General features: G+C 45.2%; 1 protein-coding gene across 2 annotated transcripts in view; it reads left to right on the forward strand.

Moving 5' to 3' along the window:
- Positions 1-14,441, forward strand: part of NRK (Nik related kinase) — an 88,359-nt gene that overhangs the window by 45,707 nt on the left and 28,211 nt on the right. For both annotated transcript variants that reach the window (XM_041396479.1, XM_041396481.1), the window contains exons 11-16: positions 1,313-1,385; positions 1,786-1,981; positions 3,309-3,473; positions 4,252-4,410; positions 7,655-7,804; positions 12,175-12,306. In XM_041396479.1, the coding sequence (XP_041252413.1) occupies positions 1,313-1,385; positions 1,786-1,981; positions 3,309-3,473; positions 4,252-4,410; positions 7,655-7,804; positions 12,175-12,306 (875 nt within the window). The remainder of the gene's footprint in view (positions 1-1,312; positions 1,386-1,785; positions 1,982-3,308; positions 3,474-4,251; positions 4,411-7,654; positions 7,805-12,174; positions 12,307-14,441) is intronic.

Consider the following 14,441-nt stretch of genomic DNA (forward strand, 5'->3'; position numbering starts at 1 on the left):
TTAAGTGTTTTGAAATGTGCACAAAAGAAGACCTCCAAGCTCCAGTAAAATACAGATGTTATAATGAATCACTTCCTTCACAGCTTGTATGAACAAAATTTGTTCCAAATGCCAGCCTTACCCTTCAGAGCAAAAGCTGGAGGAAGCAGTGCAGGAATTGGGGTGATACTTGTGAAAATGCCTGTGCATGGCAGACTAAGGGCTGTGCAAAGGGGACAGAGACACGTGGCCTGTTGACCAACGACCCTGCCCTCTCTCCCCTTTTCCCCTTCAGCATGTTTTATACTGCCAGAAATGCTGTGAGGATCAGGGACTGTGAGAGCAAACTGGGAAAGCACTATGGTGTTGGAAGGCATCTTATAAATGCTCTGATTTGACAACAGGAATATTTGCATCTAAAATGAAATTGCTGTTGCAAAGTAGATTTACTGACTCCAGTAGTAGGTGCAAATTCTGCCACCTCTTTCAGCTATTAATCTCAAAGCACTCAGAAATGGAAAGATAGTGAGCTGGAATTTCTCACAAATGCCCTTGGGAGGGGTGGAGGAGTGCAAAGATGTAATTTCTTCATAAATAGTTATATTTTGACCTGAAAATACTATTTTTAATCAAAACTCCTCTGAAAAGGAGAATAGTGTAGAATTGCCAGACTACACGCTTCAAAATAGTAACTTCAAAAAAAATGAAGTGACAATTTAGCATGTAATACAGCCAACAATGCAGGGTAGGACCAGTTTGAAATTATCCTGTAAAAACTGCCATCATGTGAGTCTTGAAGAGGTCTTTAAAACTGTGGGCCAGCTTTTAAAACATTGTGCTAAAACTAGTATTAGTTTTTGTTTCCTTGTTTGCTTAATTAATATTCCCTTTGATACAAAAGGAAACCTGGATTTGCTGGTGGCCTCAGCACAGCCATGACAGCAGAGCAGGGCAGTGCAAGCTGTTATGTCCTGTCTAAATGTCTTTTTGAGAGCCCCTCTGGTGGTGGTGCTGTGGGGGTTGGCTTTCTCTGTGGGTTTAGCCTAATTTGTTTCAGATTATGGAAGTAGGTTAGTTTTGCAAAACCAATACAGTCAGTCATGGGAAAAGGTGGGTGTGTGTAAAGGGGCTGCCCTGAATCATTATCTGAACTAGATTTTGAATTATGTACATGGATATTTTGCCTTCCCTCAGCCTCCCTCTACAACATGTGACTTTTGAATTCCAATTCCTCCTTAGCCTGTCGTTCAGGCTGAATGCTCAGAAATAAAGATCAAGATCAAATCTTAAATAACAGCATCCTCCTCTGGTGTTTGTTTATTCTCTTTTTTAGAAGAAACGGACTATGACTACAGTGGAAGTGAGGAGGAAGATGATGAGCTGAATGAAGATGAAGGAGAACCAAGGTTAATTTTATTACTGAAATAGAAAATTTGACTGCCCAAGCTGTTCTCATGGAAGGCAGCTCTCCTCAGCCAGAACAGCTTTCTTAACTTGCTCTGAATCCCTGATCTCCTGGGTCCCCTTTGGTAGCTTTAACAATTTTGTCACTGTCAAACATAACTGCTGAGTATAAAATGTCTATAATAAGCTGCTTTAGTTTCCTTGCAGTAGTGGGGAAACTCTCAAATGAAGGACCCAATAATCAGCTCCAGTTTGGTTTGTAGCACACCAAGTGCGGCTGTAGAGTCAACTGCTGGAGATATATCATGATTTGCTAACACAGGGCAACAAAAATTCTCCATGCACACCTCTTCTCTCTTTAATGCTATGTTTTGTCATGTAGAAACCTCCTGTTTGTTTCAGCTCCATAGTTAATCTCCCGGGGGAGTCAACTCTCCGCCGCGAGTTTCTGCGGCTGCAGCAGGAGAACAAGAACCGTTCCGACCCTCACCGGCAGCAGCAGCAGCTCAAGGACCAGGAGAAGTACAAGAAGCAGCTGCTTGCAGAGCGGCAGAAGCGCATCGAGCAGCAGAAGGAGCAGAGGAGGAGGCTGGAGGATGTAAGGGGCTGGCTTGTGCTGTTATTTCATGTCTCATCACAAATGAAAAACGTGCCTGTAGGGAGTGGGCTTGGCAGGGCAAGAGGGCTGTGTTAAATTGTCAGCTCAGCCTGGATCATAGTCTGGCACCTTGGGAGACCTGTGTCACTTTTGAACACAGAACACAGGTTTTAGATGGGCTCTGTCCTTTCCTGCTGATAACCTGCCCTGAGCTCTGTGAGCAGAAGGGGAAGGGTATTTTGCTTGGGTGGGTTTGGTGGTGGTAGCCCTGGCAGATGGGATGAGAGATCCCCATTTCTTCCTCTTATGTATTTCCCAGTTTGTAGTCTGTTGGTCTGATCCAGAGTCTTGGCCCTGCTTTTGTTTAAGATATTAAAAGACAGCCTTTTCAGTTGCCTTTTCTGTCTTAAAGGCAGAGCTAAATCATAAAATCACAGAACCATTAAGGTTGGAAAAGAACTCTAGGATCCAGTCCAACCATTAACCCAGCTGAATGTCCACCACTATATGTTGGTGCTAAGTGCCACGTCCACATACTTTCTTTAACACTTGCAGGAGAGGTGGTTCCATCTCTGCCCTGGGTAGTCTGTTCCAGTGCTTGACAAGCCTTTCAGTAAACAAATTTTTCCTAATATCCAATCTAAACCTGCCATGGCACCACTTGTTTGTTACCTGGGAGAAGAGCCTGACCCCCACCTGGCTACAACCTCCTGCCAGGGAGTTGTGCAGAGCAATAAGGTTCCCCCCTGAGCTTCCTTTCCTCCAGGCTGAACACCTCAGTTCCCTCAGCTGTTCCTCATCAAACCTGAGCTCCAGACTCCTCCACAGCTCAGTTGCCCTTCTGTGGACACACTCCAGCCCCTCAATGTCTCTTTTGCAGTGGCACAACACAAAAATCACCAACGTCTCTTCTCTTGAGTATCTGACAAAACTCAAGCATTGTGTGAACACTTCAGAGCTGACATCTGTGCAGCACAGTGCTGCTCCAGCAAAATGGGAACACTCTGGGAAAAAAAAACCCTTCTTTCTTGAATTGTTGGGAAGACATTTGTCATTACATTAGTCTGTTCAGGGAGATCTCACGTGCCTCATAAATAACAGATCTGCCCTGGGCTGCCAAAAGGGCAGAGGTTTCACTTCAGGTTTGGCAGTCACGGTGGTGGCAGCTTGTCCCTGCCAACTTTTGCTCTGTGGTGTGTCAGGTGGCCCCCCTTTGGTGACTGCAGAGCAGGAAATTTGCCTTGTGATTTATGAGACCTGGCATGAGTAATTGGTGGTCACTAAAGTAAAGTAACATAAGCAATGTTATTCCCTGGCTTTCTTCCAGCACCAGAGGCGAGAGCAGGAGCTACGAAGGCAGCAGGAGTGTGAGCAGAGGTGGCCAGAGGTGAAAGTCAGTCAGAGGAAAGAGGAAAGGGGTAAAGAAGACAAAAGGGCTGTGGAAGATGAATACTTCATAGTAGATGGACAGAGGAAGTTAGAAAAGAAGCAGGTATGAAGAGGGTGCTTGCTGGCAGCAGTTTGCAGCTCCCTGTTCTGTATCTGATGTCTCTCTCAGTTCTCCTGAGGGTGTTCCCATCCTCTGAGTCACGGACCAAGGAGGGACTTCACTAATGCATTTACTGCCTCTTGTTCTCAGATTCAGCCTTCCTTTGAGTTAACTTCCTTTTGTTAACTTCCAGCCTTCCTTTGAGTTAACTTAGATGTTACTGAGTCACCCTCCATATCTACAGCAGAGACACTGCCTCTCCCACTTTTGTCCCTGCTGTTTCTCTCTGCTGAATTGGTCTGATTGAAATTCCTTTACCTGGAAAGCTTCCAGCATCAGCTAAACCTAAGCTTAAATCTCCAGTCTCCATTTTGCATTCATGTAGTAACCAGGACCATTTCTTTTTCACAAAAAACAATGGAGCAGAGGTTAATGTTAATGCTGAACTGTCATTATCAAGTCTGTCACCTTGACCACAATATTTTTCTGTTTCAGCTGCAAATTGATTTGTAATCAAACAGAAGCATGCAGTGTTTCATTAAAGACCGCTGGTTCTAGTAAAAGTAAAAAGAACAAATACTATTTTCTGACCTGCTGTCTAAAAAGCCAAGCAGTGTTTGGTGCCACTTTATTCTTCCTGTTGCTCGGGGTTCTGACTCTTCTGTCAGCCCTGCTGGAATTGTGGTCACTTTGTTCTTTGAAAAGCCACCATTTCCAGCAGGCAACTTGGTTGTCCTCCAAGGCATCATTGTCTCTGAAGTTCATCACTCTCTGCTTTCAGAAGATGGAGGATGTGCAGCACAACAGGAAGATGCACAGAACCCTCCCCAAGGATCAGACACAGCTGCTGTCTCTCCAGCATGACCACAAGCAGAAGAAGGAGCCTTCCCAGAGTTCCAATGCAGGAGTGCACCCTCCATCAAGCAGCACAAGCAAAGAGGTACTGTCTTGGCCAGGGTAGCATTTTGGTGCTTTGTAGTATATGATGCTGTAGGAATGAAGCAGAGAGCAGAGATCTTTAAACCTACATCTGGAGCTTGACCTCTCTTTCTACACACTTATGCTACAGTTTTCAGTTTCCATTAATATTCAGAGGATAAGGAAAGGAAGAATTGTTCTGTCACTTCTGTTTGAGTTGAGAGAAGGGTTTGATTGGTGAGTGGAGAAATGAGGTTCTGATCAATAGGTGTCATTCCCTTGTCTTTCACAGAAGTATGAAATAAGGTAATACCACCTGAGGTTTAATAGAGGTCTTTGCCTGATGTTAGGGTTCACAGAATTGACCCAGGCACAGAACAGCATCCTGCCTCCTGAGCACGGATCTCTGTGCCCCAGCAAGCAGGCTGTGATGCCTTTTCTTGGTTTTTATGTCCCAGGATAAGGTTTGATGGATCAGGGTTAGCCACATATAGTCAGCCTGTACTGTAATCCATTTTCCTCCTCTGCTATGACAGCATTTCTCCCCACCAGCTCATTCTGGTCACTGTCACCATGTAATGAAAAGCTCTGGGTCCATTTCCATGTTATCTCCTCATTTCTAGCATGCTTTTTTATATAATCCCAACTGGTTAACCCAGTTCTACAGCTGGTGTGTGATTTGTTGTGTCACCACAGTCTGGGTCAAAATCTCAGCAGCTCACAGGTGCCTCCTCAGTAGAGGAGTGGATCTGATGTTCTCTGCAGGGATGGCAAAGTATCTTCCCAAAATGCCCAAAGAGAGGCATGAGGAGAGCTCATGTAAATAGGAGAAATGTAGGGCAGCTTCTAAACACCTTCCTGCTGTCATCTTTGTCATCTTCTTATGTGTGTGTGCTGCAACTATTCCCTGAGCTGAAATGTCCTGTATTGATAAATAGTTAAATGTAACTGCTAGCATTGGTGAAATGATGAATTTCAGTAACTGAATAGAGTCTGCAAACAGCCAAGCAGCAGCATGAAGTTAGAAAACAAAAGATACTAAGCTCCTTGTTAAAGGAGCAGTTTGTGAAAACGAGAGTTATTCTGTTTGAAGTACAACCTAACTGTCAAAACCACAAATGCCCTGGTTCTAAATGCTTTATTGTACTGACTGATTAAGCAAATCGTTACTGAAATTTGAATTAACTGCTCTTGAAATCAGTATTTGTTTGGTGATGGAGGGCTGGTTCTCATTCCAGCTGAGGAGCAAATTGAGTGTGCACAGAGAAGTAAGCTGCTTTTTCTAAATACACAACATCAAAGTTAACAGAAAAGCTTTGCCTTTTCTAGGCCTTTAGTGGGTGAAAATGCAACTCTGATGATTAATTTTACTGTAGTTAGTAGACAAAAAACCAAAAAAATACTGTCTTAGATATTCATCTCTTGTTTTGGCATGTGTTTTGTAAATGACTCCTTGATACCAAAATGAAGTGTGTTACAGAATTTAGTGTGCAGTCACTGTTAACTTTTAATTTAGTGTAATTAGTTGCAGATTAGTTGCTTTTTAGGTTCACAGCATGAGGCTTTTGTCATTATGGCTACAATAATAGGTTTGAGTTTTAAGGATATTGTACAATATTATTTACTTAATCTCAGAACTTCTTGGAAGTCACAGATCCTTCCACTAAATTGATAATTGATGGTACTGGGTTGCCTTCTTTGGTTGAGACTTCTTTGTCAGCAGTTATAACTATTTGGAACTCTAAAAAATATTTTAGAGTTGTAACTGTTTTTAACAGGGATAAGTCAGTGATTTTGCTCCTGTTGAGAGGGACCTGCATGGGGACAGTGGTAGCCTACTCAAGAATGAGCATGTTTGTACTTCTTAGGGCTCCCATTTCTAGAACCAATCATCTATACACACAAGGGCTCAGGAATTATTGTTTCATTGAGACATTAAAAACACACAAAAAACCCTAAAGCCCTCCAAAGCCTCAAGTTTAATGTTTGGGGATGCAGATACCTCTCTTGGGAGTTCCTTGCCTTTGCCATTGTGTTTATCCTGTCCCCAGCAGGTCAGGACAATTTTCCCCTGCACATCTGTGCCCAGATGTGAGCTCACTCTGTGCTGAGTCTGGTCCCACCAGCACCAGAGTGAAGGAGCTGGAAGGCAGACTCCAAGCTAGCTCAGTGCCTGGATGGGGTTGGCATCAATTCTGGAAGCCCAAAGTGTCACCTGCATGAGTTTGCATCTAGACCATAAAGCCTTTCATGCCAGCTCCCCTTGGGCACAGAGCTGGGGGGTGAATTATCTTCTCTGGCTTTTACATTTTCTTTCTTGCTTATGGTAAAATTTGCCTTTCATTATTGCGAGTTGCAGGTAATGAAAATGTGGCCTCAAGAGTGTGTTCACTGGAGCTAGAATTTCATGGTGTTTGGCTGTGGTTACGTGTTTTAGTAAGGGGTGGGGTTTTTTGGGTTTTGGTCTTCTTTTTTTCCACAGTGAGACAAAGTGGAATAATTTTCTGTGTCCTCAGCAGTTTCTAGGCTGTGCTAAGAATATGCTTACCTTTCTGATACAGGCATAAACATCCAGACATAGTGAGAGATACTGTTAAGAATGCCCACCCTAACACAGATAACAGGGCATTTTTATGGCATTAATCTCTAGTTTACTGTGTAGAGTTGTTTCCAGGCTGTTGACTCAGAGGATATGCTAAAGATTTACATTAGAGAATGGGAATTAGTCATGTTGAACAGAATTGAAAAGCATAGTGGGGTCAAAACCACAGGAGAAAGACTTTTGTAATGAGCAATGCCCTCAGGAAATTTATTCCTTCTAGATCATGTTCTTTAGTTTTTCTCACAAGTAACATACCAAAAGACAGAGTGTTGAAAGTGTTTTAAGGTGGAAAGCAACTGCAGTAATGTCAATGCTGTGGAAGGGGGTAATTAATGCACAGCAAAACAGGCTGCATGTTGTCAAAGATAAGTAAGATGATAAGACAGATGATTCTTCCCAGCTCAGATCCCAGCCTGCAGCCAAAGGAGTGGCCTAGAACACAGCAGATGGAAACTCAGGCTCTTCTCCTTGCTGCAGTTGGAGACTTGATGGAGAAGGAAGGGCTGCAAATGGAGAGGAAATGGTGGTTTGTGCTGTGCCAGGGCTGTTCTCCTTGGTGGGAAGGTCCATCAGAGATGGTGTGCTCTGTGCTGCCATGGGACAGCACCCAGCCCACAGACCTGGGGCTCTCTGTGCAATGTGCTGCTGCTTTTGTCCTTCCCAGGCCGAGGACCGAGCCAAGAAGAGTGACAGCGTGCAGCCCTCCCTGTGGCCAGCGGCGCTGGGACACGAGGCCACCGCACAGGCCAGGATGGGATCCGGGAGCAGCTCCAGCCCCTGCACCCCTGCCCCACAGAGAGCCCTGCTAGTGCAGGTACTGCACAGCCTGCGGAGGAGGGCAGGGCTGGTTCTGGGCAGTTCAGGCTGCAGAGGAGGATGGGTGATTGGTGGCAGCTCAGCTGCTTTCAGAGTGTCACGCTGCCTCACCAAGCAGCAATGTGGGCCTCTGTGCTTCTTTGAGCGTACCTGCAATTATGGGTTATTACTATGAGATCAGCTTGCATTATCCTAAATGTTTCTTAAACTCATTGTTGATTTTGTTTGGCATGAGCTTCAGGTGAACATCCTGCAGGAAAGGTCACAGAGTCATAGGATGGTTTGGGTCAGAAGGGACCTCTAAGAGTCACTTAGCCAAATCTCCCTGTCATGAGCAGGGACATTTTCACCTAGATCAGGTTGCTCAGAGCCCTGTCCAGCCTGGTTGTGAATGTTTCTAGAAATGGGGCATGTGCAGCCTCTCTGAGCAACCTTCTCTGGTGTTGCACCACTCTCATCATAAGAATTTCTTTCCTTACTTTCCTAAAATTCAGCGTTCTGACTTTACCCTCTGCCTGAGTCATATCCCTCAGGACTATGAGCTCCATCAGTGTGTGATCACTGCAGCCCCAGCTGCCTCCAGCCCTGAATTCACTGATTAGCTCCCCAATTAGTGTTTGGTGACCCTCAGGACCAGTATTGCATCCCCTCTGGCAGGGCTGCCTATCACCTGGCTGGAAAAGTTAACCTCTGTGCATTCCAGGACTCTGCTGGATTGCCTTCAGCTCACTGTGCTGCTTTCCCAGCAGATACCAGAGTAGCTGAAATTCCCCAGCAGGAGGATTTGGGGAAGCAGCTCTCCCCTATCCTGATTTGGCTCGTGCCCTGGAGCGAGTCTCAGAGTCTGAGAGTCTGGGAGGTGGATAATAGCTGGCTCTTAGTGTCTCTGAGTCAAAGCCTCCCTGGGCCTTTCCTCTTCAGGTTGCTTTGCTGTTTGGTGGTGATGGAAAAATCACCAGAAACAGATGTTGTGAGCAGAAGGGCCTCATTTCACCTGATAGCTTTTACCTCGAAAAATATTTATGTTTATGTTCTCACATCCTTTTTTTCCAGGACCTTTTTGTTGTTTCAAGTCACGAGTATGTAAGTGGGCTGAGTTGATGGCCTGGCTTGCAGCACCAAATCACTGGAGAGCTATTGCAAGGTCTACAAGAAGGACATTTGTAGCTTAGCCTTGGACAGAGGCTGGCAGCTTCCCTGAGGCAAATATTTCAGCCCTGTGGTGGCAGTGGGAGCATCCATATGTATGGCAGGGCATTTGGGACTCTGCAGGAGTACAGTGGCTGTACAGAGGATAGTCTTGCCCTGCTTAGGTGCCACTCCTGGGATGAGAAGCTTCTTCACCTGGGACAAGTGATCATTCCTCTGCACCCTGTCAGTGCTTTCCTGTTTTGTAGCACCTCTCTGAGCTGCTGAGGGGAATGGTGAGGAATGAAGCAGTATTTACCAACTTCTTTCACATTTCTTGATGGAGACTACACTACAAAAAATATATGCTGTTTAGAGTGATGGTGTTACTTAAGGATAATAGCAGAGTGATGCACAGTGGTTGCTGTGTGATTTCAGTCTCTGCTGGGAGGTGCCCTGGTACCCCCTCACAAGGCAGAGCTCCAGCTGACAGTGCATGTGGACAGGGAGAAGCCAATCTGTGCTGCAGCCTGCTGTGTTCACATGGAGTCCACATGAACTTCAGTGGGTAATTTATAAATCCCCTGAAGGGTTATTTTTCCCTTTGCTGGTTGGGAGCAGCTGTTGCTGCTAATGGCAGCATGTTTGGACACGCTGCCTGCATTAACTGCATTAACTGCATGAGGTGTTCAGGCAATATGAGTGATGGGTCAGGTAGTCACCTGGAGATTAAAAGACACAGAAACATACTTGTGAAATTCAGTATGTGGGTGCCTAGTTGATTTAAAATTAAAGTGAACTGTGGAGTTAAAATGCAAGCTGAATTCTTCACAGATGCTGCATGGAAGAACTTTTAGCCAGGTTTGTCAGAGGGGGATCATCTGCCAGCACTGCTCTGCTCAGACAAAAAATTACTTCTTACTTTCAGCAGTCATATTCTGTGAGATCTTGTGGCACATCCTCAATGCCCAAATCTCTCTCAGAATTGTTTCACTGAAAAGCTTAACACAGCTCTTGAGGTGAAAGGAGCATGGTTTCTCCATGTCTTACATCCTGTCTGTCTGCTGAGGGAATACTGATTTTAGGGGTTATCTGAGATGTTTTTGGCTTGCTTGTGGAAGCAGGTGTCTGCTCCTGGCTTTGCATAGAGCTAGTGTACTGGGCATAGTTTGGATTCACTCAGTCACTTATATCATGACTCAGCAAAGCTTATCTGTGCTTTTAAACACAAATAGTTTTCTGGCAATCAGCAGGACTCAAAGGCTGGAATTTAAAATGAAATATATGTGTCTTGTTGAAAAAGTGGTGAGGAAAAGAAAATCCTCCTATATTCTGATAATAATACACCTGCTGCAAAACCTGTTTCTATACCGACAATGGATCTCTTCAGGTGAGCACTTTGCTGCTCAAATAATTCTGGTTAACTAAAAACTGTTATTAGAGACAATCTTGTTGGACAAAAAGGTATTTTGAAAGGACATAGATTATGCTAGAACTGCTGAAAAAGCTGTTTTCTGTAAAGAGAAACAACAGAATGTATTGTCCCAAAAAGGCAGGAAAATCCCCTAAATAACTAAGTGAACTTCTCAGGACTGGTTTTGGCAGTTGACTTTGCCATACAGGTCTGGGAGGTTGCAATAAGGCATCTTTGACATCTTTTATCTGGTTTTGAAATTATTCCTGTCACTATTTAATTGATGTTGAATATTGTTACCATGAAATTCAGTCTTGTACAGTTGTAGAGAGTTCATAATCCTATTATCGTCTTGAAAGCTGTGTGAAGTTCTAGTTACTCTGGTTTACTTTTTAGGATGGAGAAACTGGAGAATTTTATGGACTTACCTGATAAATCAATAAAGTACTCATCTGAGTAAATCTTTGGGAAAGTGTACTGCAAGTGCCTCTGGTCTCAGGTGCAGTAACTCAGCTGGGACAGAGGAATTTGAACTCTGACTCAGAAAAAAATTGCCAACTTCATTCTTAGGCCTCCAAGTATTGGAGGTGCTGATCTTGCCATGTGTTTGAGGAAGAGGCACCTTCCAGAGAGCCCTGGCCTAGCACTGCATGGGAGATCAGAGTGGTACAGCTTCAGGCATTTCTCTAATACTTCTTCTATTTCTGTAATATCAAACTGATTCCAGCAGAGCAGAATCTGCCCTGCAGACAGGCCCAGCTCAGACAGAGTTTCTGTGTGCTCTGTCTTGGTCTTGTGTCCAAGAGGATTTCTCATTTCAGGGAGGCAGCACTCTCAGCTGACACATTTAACTCTGAGTTCCTTCCTCTTTGGCAGACACTGGGGTAGCAGATCATCAGAGTGTAGATTTCTTCTTTTACATACGGAAAGAATCAGAGAACCAAATGCTGAATATTATAGCTTAGTTTTGCACTGCTTACTTCTTGTTCCCTTAAAGTGAAGACTTTGTAAGGAAGTAACTTGATTCCTTCCCCTTCCATGCTGTGATTGGGGTTTTTGCTATTCTAGTGCTCTTACTGGATGCCTGTAGAGATGTTTTAAATACAGGTGGCTGCATTGGGATCACCTGGACTTGACCACCCATGAGGGTGTAGTCTGAGCATAATTTCATTCTTTTTTGCTGCATTCTCAAGTTTGATCTTTCTTCCTTTCTTTTTTTCAAGTAATTGAAAAATTTGTTTCAGAGGAGAATCTTGTAATAACTGGAGCACTTAGAAGTGTTTGCAGCTGGCAGTTTGCCTCCACTGACTTTGGGTTCGTGGTGGCCATGCAAAGAATAGCTTGGAAGTCAACATCTAAGTAAGGGGAGATGGGTTCCCACAGTGATTAGACTATGGAAATTCTGCAGTGGAAGCATTGTCTAGGTTTGAATGAAATGTAGTGACTCCACAGTTTTTTGCATCATCCAGGTGGTTAGTTCCTTGTGCATTACCAGTGACCTATTTTCTCCTCCATAGATTTAAGAAAGGGGCGTGTGTATATCCATATATGTATACATAGATATATACACAGAGAATAGATTTTTTACTATTTCTTTTTGTTGTACCCTTCACCTTGGGATATTTGTGCCTAACATGCTAACATGCTGGAAATTAATAGCTCACTGCACAGTGAACAAGGTGAGTAGGGCTCTATCCAGACACAATATTCCTGCTACACTTAGTAAATATTTAATCTCCAAGGCAGAACCACTGATCTCTGTTGAGGCTGCAACCTGTTAGGTAGGCAGGGAAATGCAATTCACCATGTGTTTTGTTTGTTTCAAGTGTGAGAATTTCCGGGCTAGTAAGGACGTGTACCACAGCAGCTCCCTGTCAGACATGGTGACAGCTCCACTCAGCCCTGGGCAGGATGATGTGTTCTGGAGCACGAGCCACAGCAAAGAGCAGCCCCCAAAGGTGGGTAAAACTTGGGGTGTTTGGCTCCCTTGGGGGTTGATTGCACTGCACTGTGTAGTATCCACCCTCTGCACTTCATGAAACTGAAAATCTCGTTGCTTGTGTATGAACTGGGTCACACTAATCTAGAAAGAGAGATGCAAATTTACAGGGAGCTTGGTGGTGTGGGTTTATGTGTATGTCGTGGTTTGACACTGGCCAAAAGCCAGGCACCCACGAAAGCTGCTCACTCACCTTCTTTTGCTCCAAGCTGAGCAGAGAGGGAAAAAATTAACAAAGGGCTCATAAGTTGAGATGAGGACTGGGAGAAAACACTCTAAGGGCAAAACACATTCAAATGTAAAGGTATAAAGTAAATTTATTATTAACAGAGTCAGAAGAGGATAATGAGAAGTAAAATAATCCTTTCAAACACCTTTTGTCCCCCCAGCTCCTCTCTTCTTCCCGCCAGCACCACAGGGAGACAGGGCATGGGGGTTTTGGTCAGTTCATCACTCGAGATCTTCTGTTTGCTCAGGGAGAGGAGTCTTTCCTCTGCTGTGCTGTGGGGTCCCTGCCACAGGTAAACAGTCTTCCCAAAACTGTTGTGGCAGGGTCACTTCTCCACAGGGTGCCATCCTCTGAGGATGGGCTGCTCTAGTTTGGAAGCAGGGGCCCTCTCTCTCCATTCGGGTCTCTCACTGGATCACAGCTTTCTCCGGCATCCACCCACCCTGCTGTGAGCACTTTTCCATGGGCTGCGAGTGGATCTCTGCATCCTCCCTGGACTTCATGCATTACAGGGAGACAGTTTGTTTCACCGTGCTCCTCACCATGCCCTGCAGAGGAATCTCAGCTCCAGTGCTTGGAGCACCTCCTCCCCCTCTTTTTCTATTGACCTTGGCGTCACCATATTGTTTCTCTCACATGTCCTCACTTGCTCCTCTTCTCTGACTACAAGTAAAACTCCATAGGTACCATTGCCAACGAGTTCCACCAATTCAAAGATTGCTGCAGGATCCTGCAGCACCAAGAAGTCTGTCTCACCTAGTTTTCATACTGGGGAGTCACCCGCCATGCTCCCACCTCTGGCACCCCTGCCACCACCACATGGATGTGGCTGCTGCGGTGCTGGCGCTGTCTAACGCCTCTCTTGGTGCAGGGCACCAGGAAGTAGGAACCGTTTCCGCCCCTGCCCCTCTCTTGGTGCAGGGCACCGGGAAGGAGGAGCCGCTGCCGCCCCTGCCCTTCTGCCCACAGCGGGGCCTGCTGGGGCGGCCATGCAGGCCGGGCTCGCTGCAGGCCGCACCGAGATGGCGGCGGCTGGGGCGGCACATCGCCGGGCTGTGCCAGGATGGCCCCAGCGGTGGCACCTCTCCACCCCAGAAAAAACTTGTACTGGTTAGACTTTCTTCTTAAATATGTCATTAGGCATTCCCAACCTCTCTAACTGGGCCAGCAGCATGTCCATCTCCAGAGCCATCAGAGATTGGCTCTGTCAGACATGGTGGAAGCTTCCAGCAGCTCCTCACAGAAGCCACTTCTGTGGCCCCCCCCGCTACCAAAAACATTGCCAAATCAACACAGTGTATAATATCTGCACACATATAATATCTGCAGAATCTGTGATTGCAGACACACCTCTTTTGTTAGACCAGGTATTTGTAGCAGCCTGTTTGGTGAAAAGGTCTGGCTTGTTGTGGAAAAGCTTGTTAGTATAGTTGAGGTGATGGTGTATTTCTCTTTCTAACAGAATTTCTGAGAACAAGTCCAAGACTATTTGATCAGGAATTCATATGCCCATGTGTGTATTTATTTCATTACTTTGCAGCTGGGGGGTGTATGTGTCTCATTCCCCAGCCTGTGGTAACAACATAAGGTAATCCACCAGCTGGGGAAAGCTGCATTCAGTGACTGCAGGTGTCTTTCACTGTCTGCTTTAAATGTTGACCAGGAATGATACTGACTCTGAGGAAAGGTGAAAACCTCTTTCTCTCTGTACCCTGATAGACTGCACTGGCTGGGAGCAAACTGGAAGCACCTGCTGCTGACTTGCAGCTTCCAGTGCTGATATCATGGAATACCTACCCACAGGTCCCACTGAACTGTTGTTCATTTCTGTTGGTTCGTCTTATTTTTTTCACTGATACACGATA

This window comes from Onychostruthus taczanowskii, unplaced genomic scaffold (assembly GCF_017590055.1).
Source record: "Onychostruthus taczanowskii isolate IOZ18803 unplaced genomic scaffold, ASM1759005v1 scaffold13, whole genome shotgun sequence".
Classification (NCBI taxonomy): Eukaryota; Metazoa; Chordata; class Aves; order Passeriformes; family Passeridae; genus Onychostruthus; species Onychostruthus taczanowskii.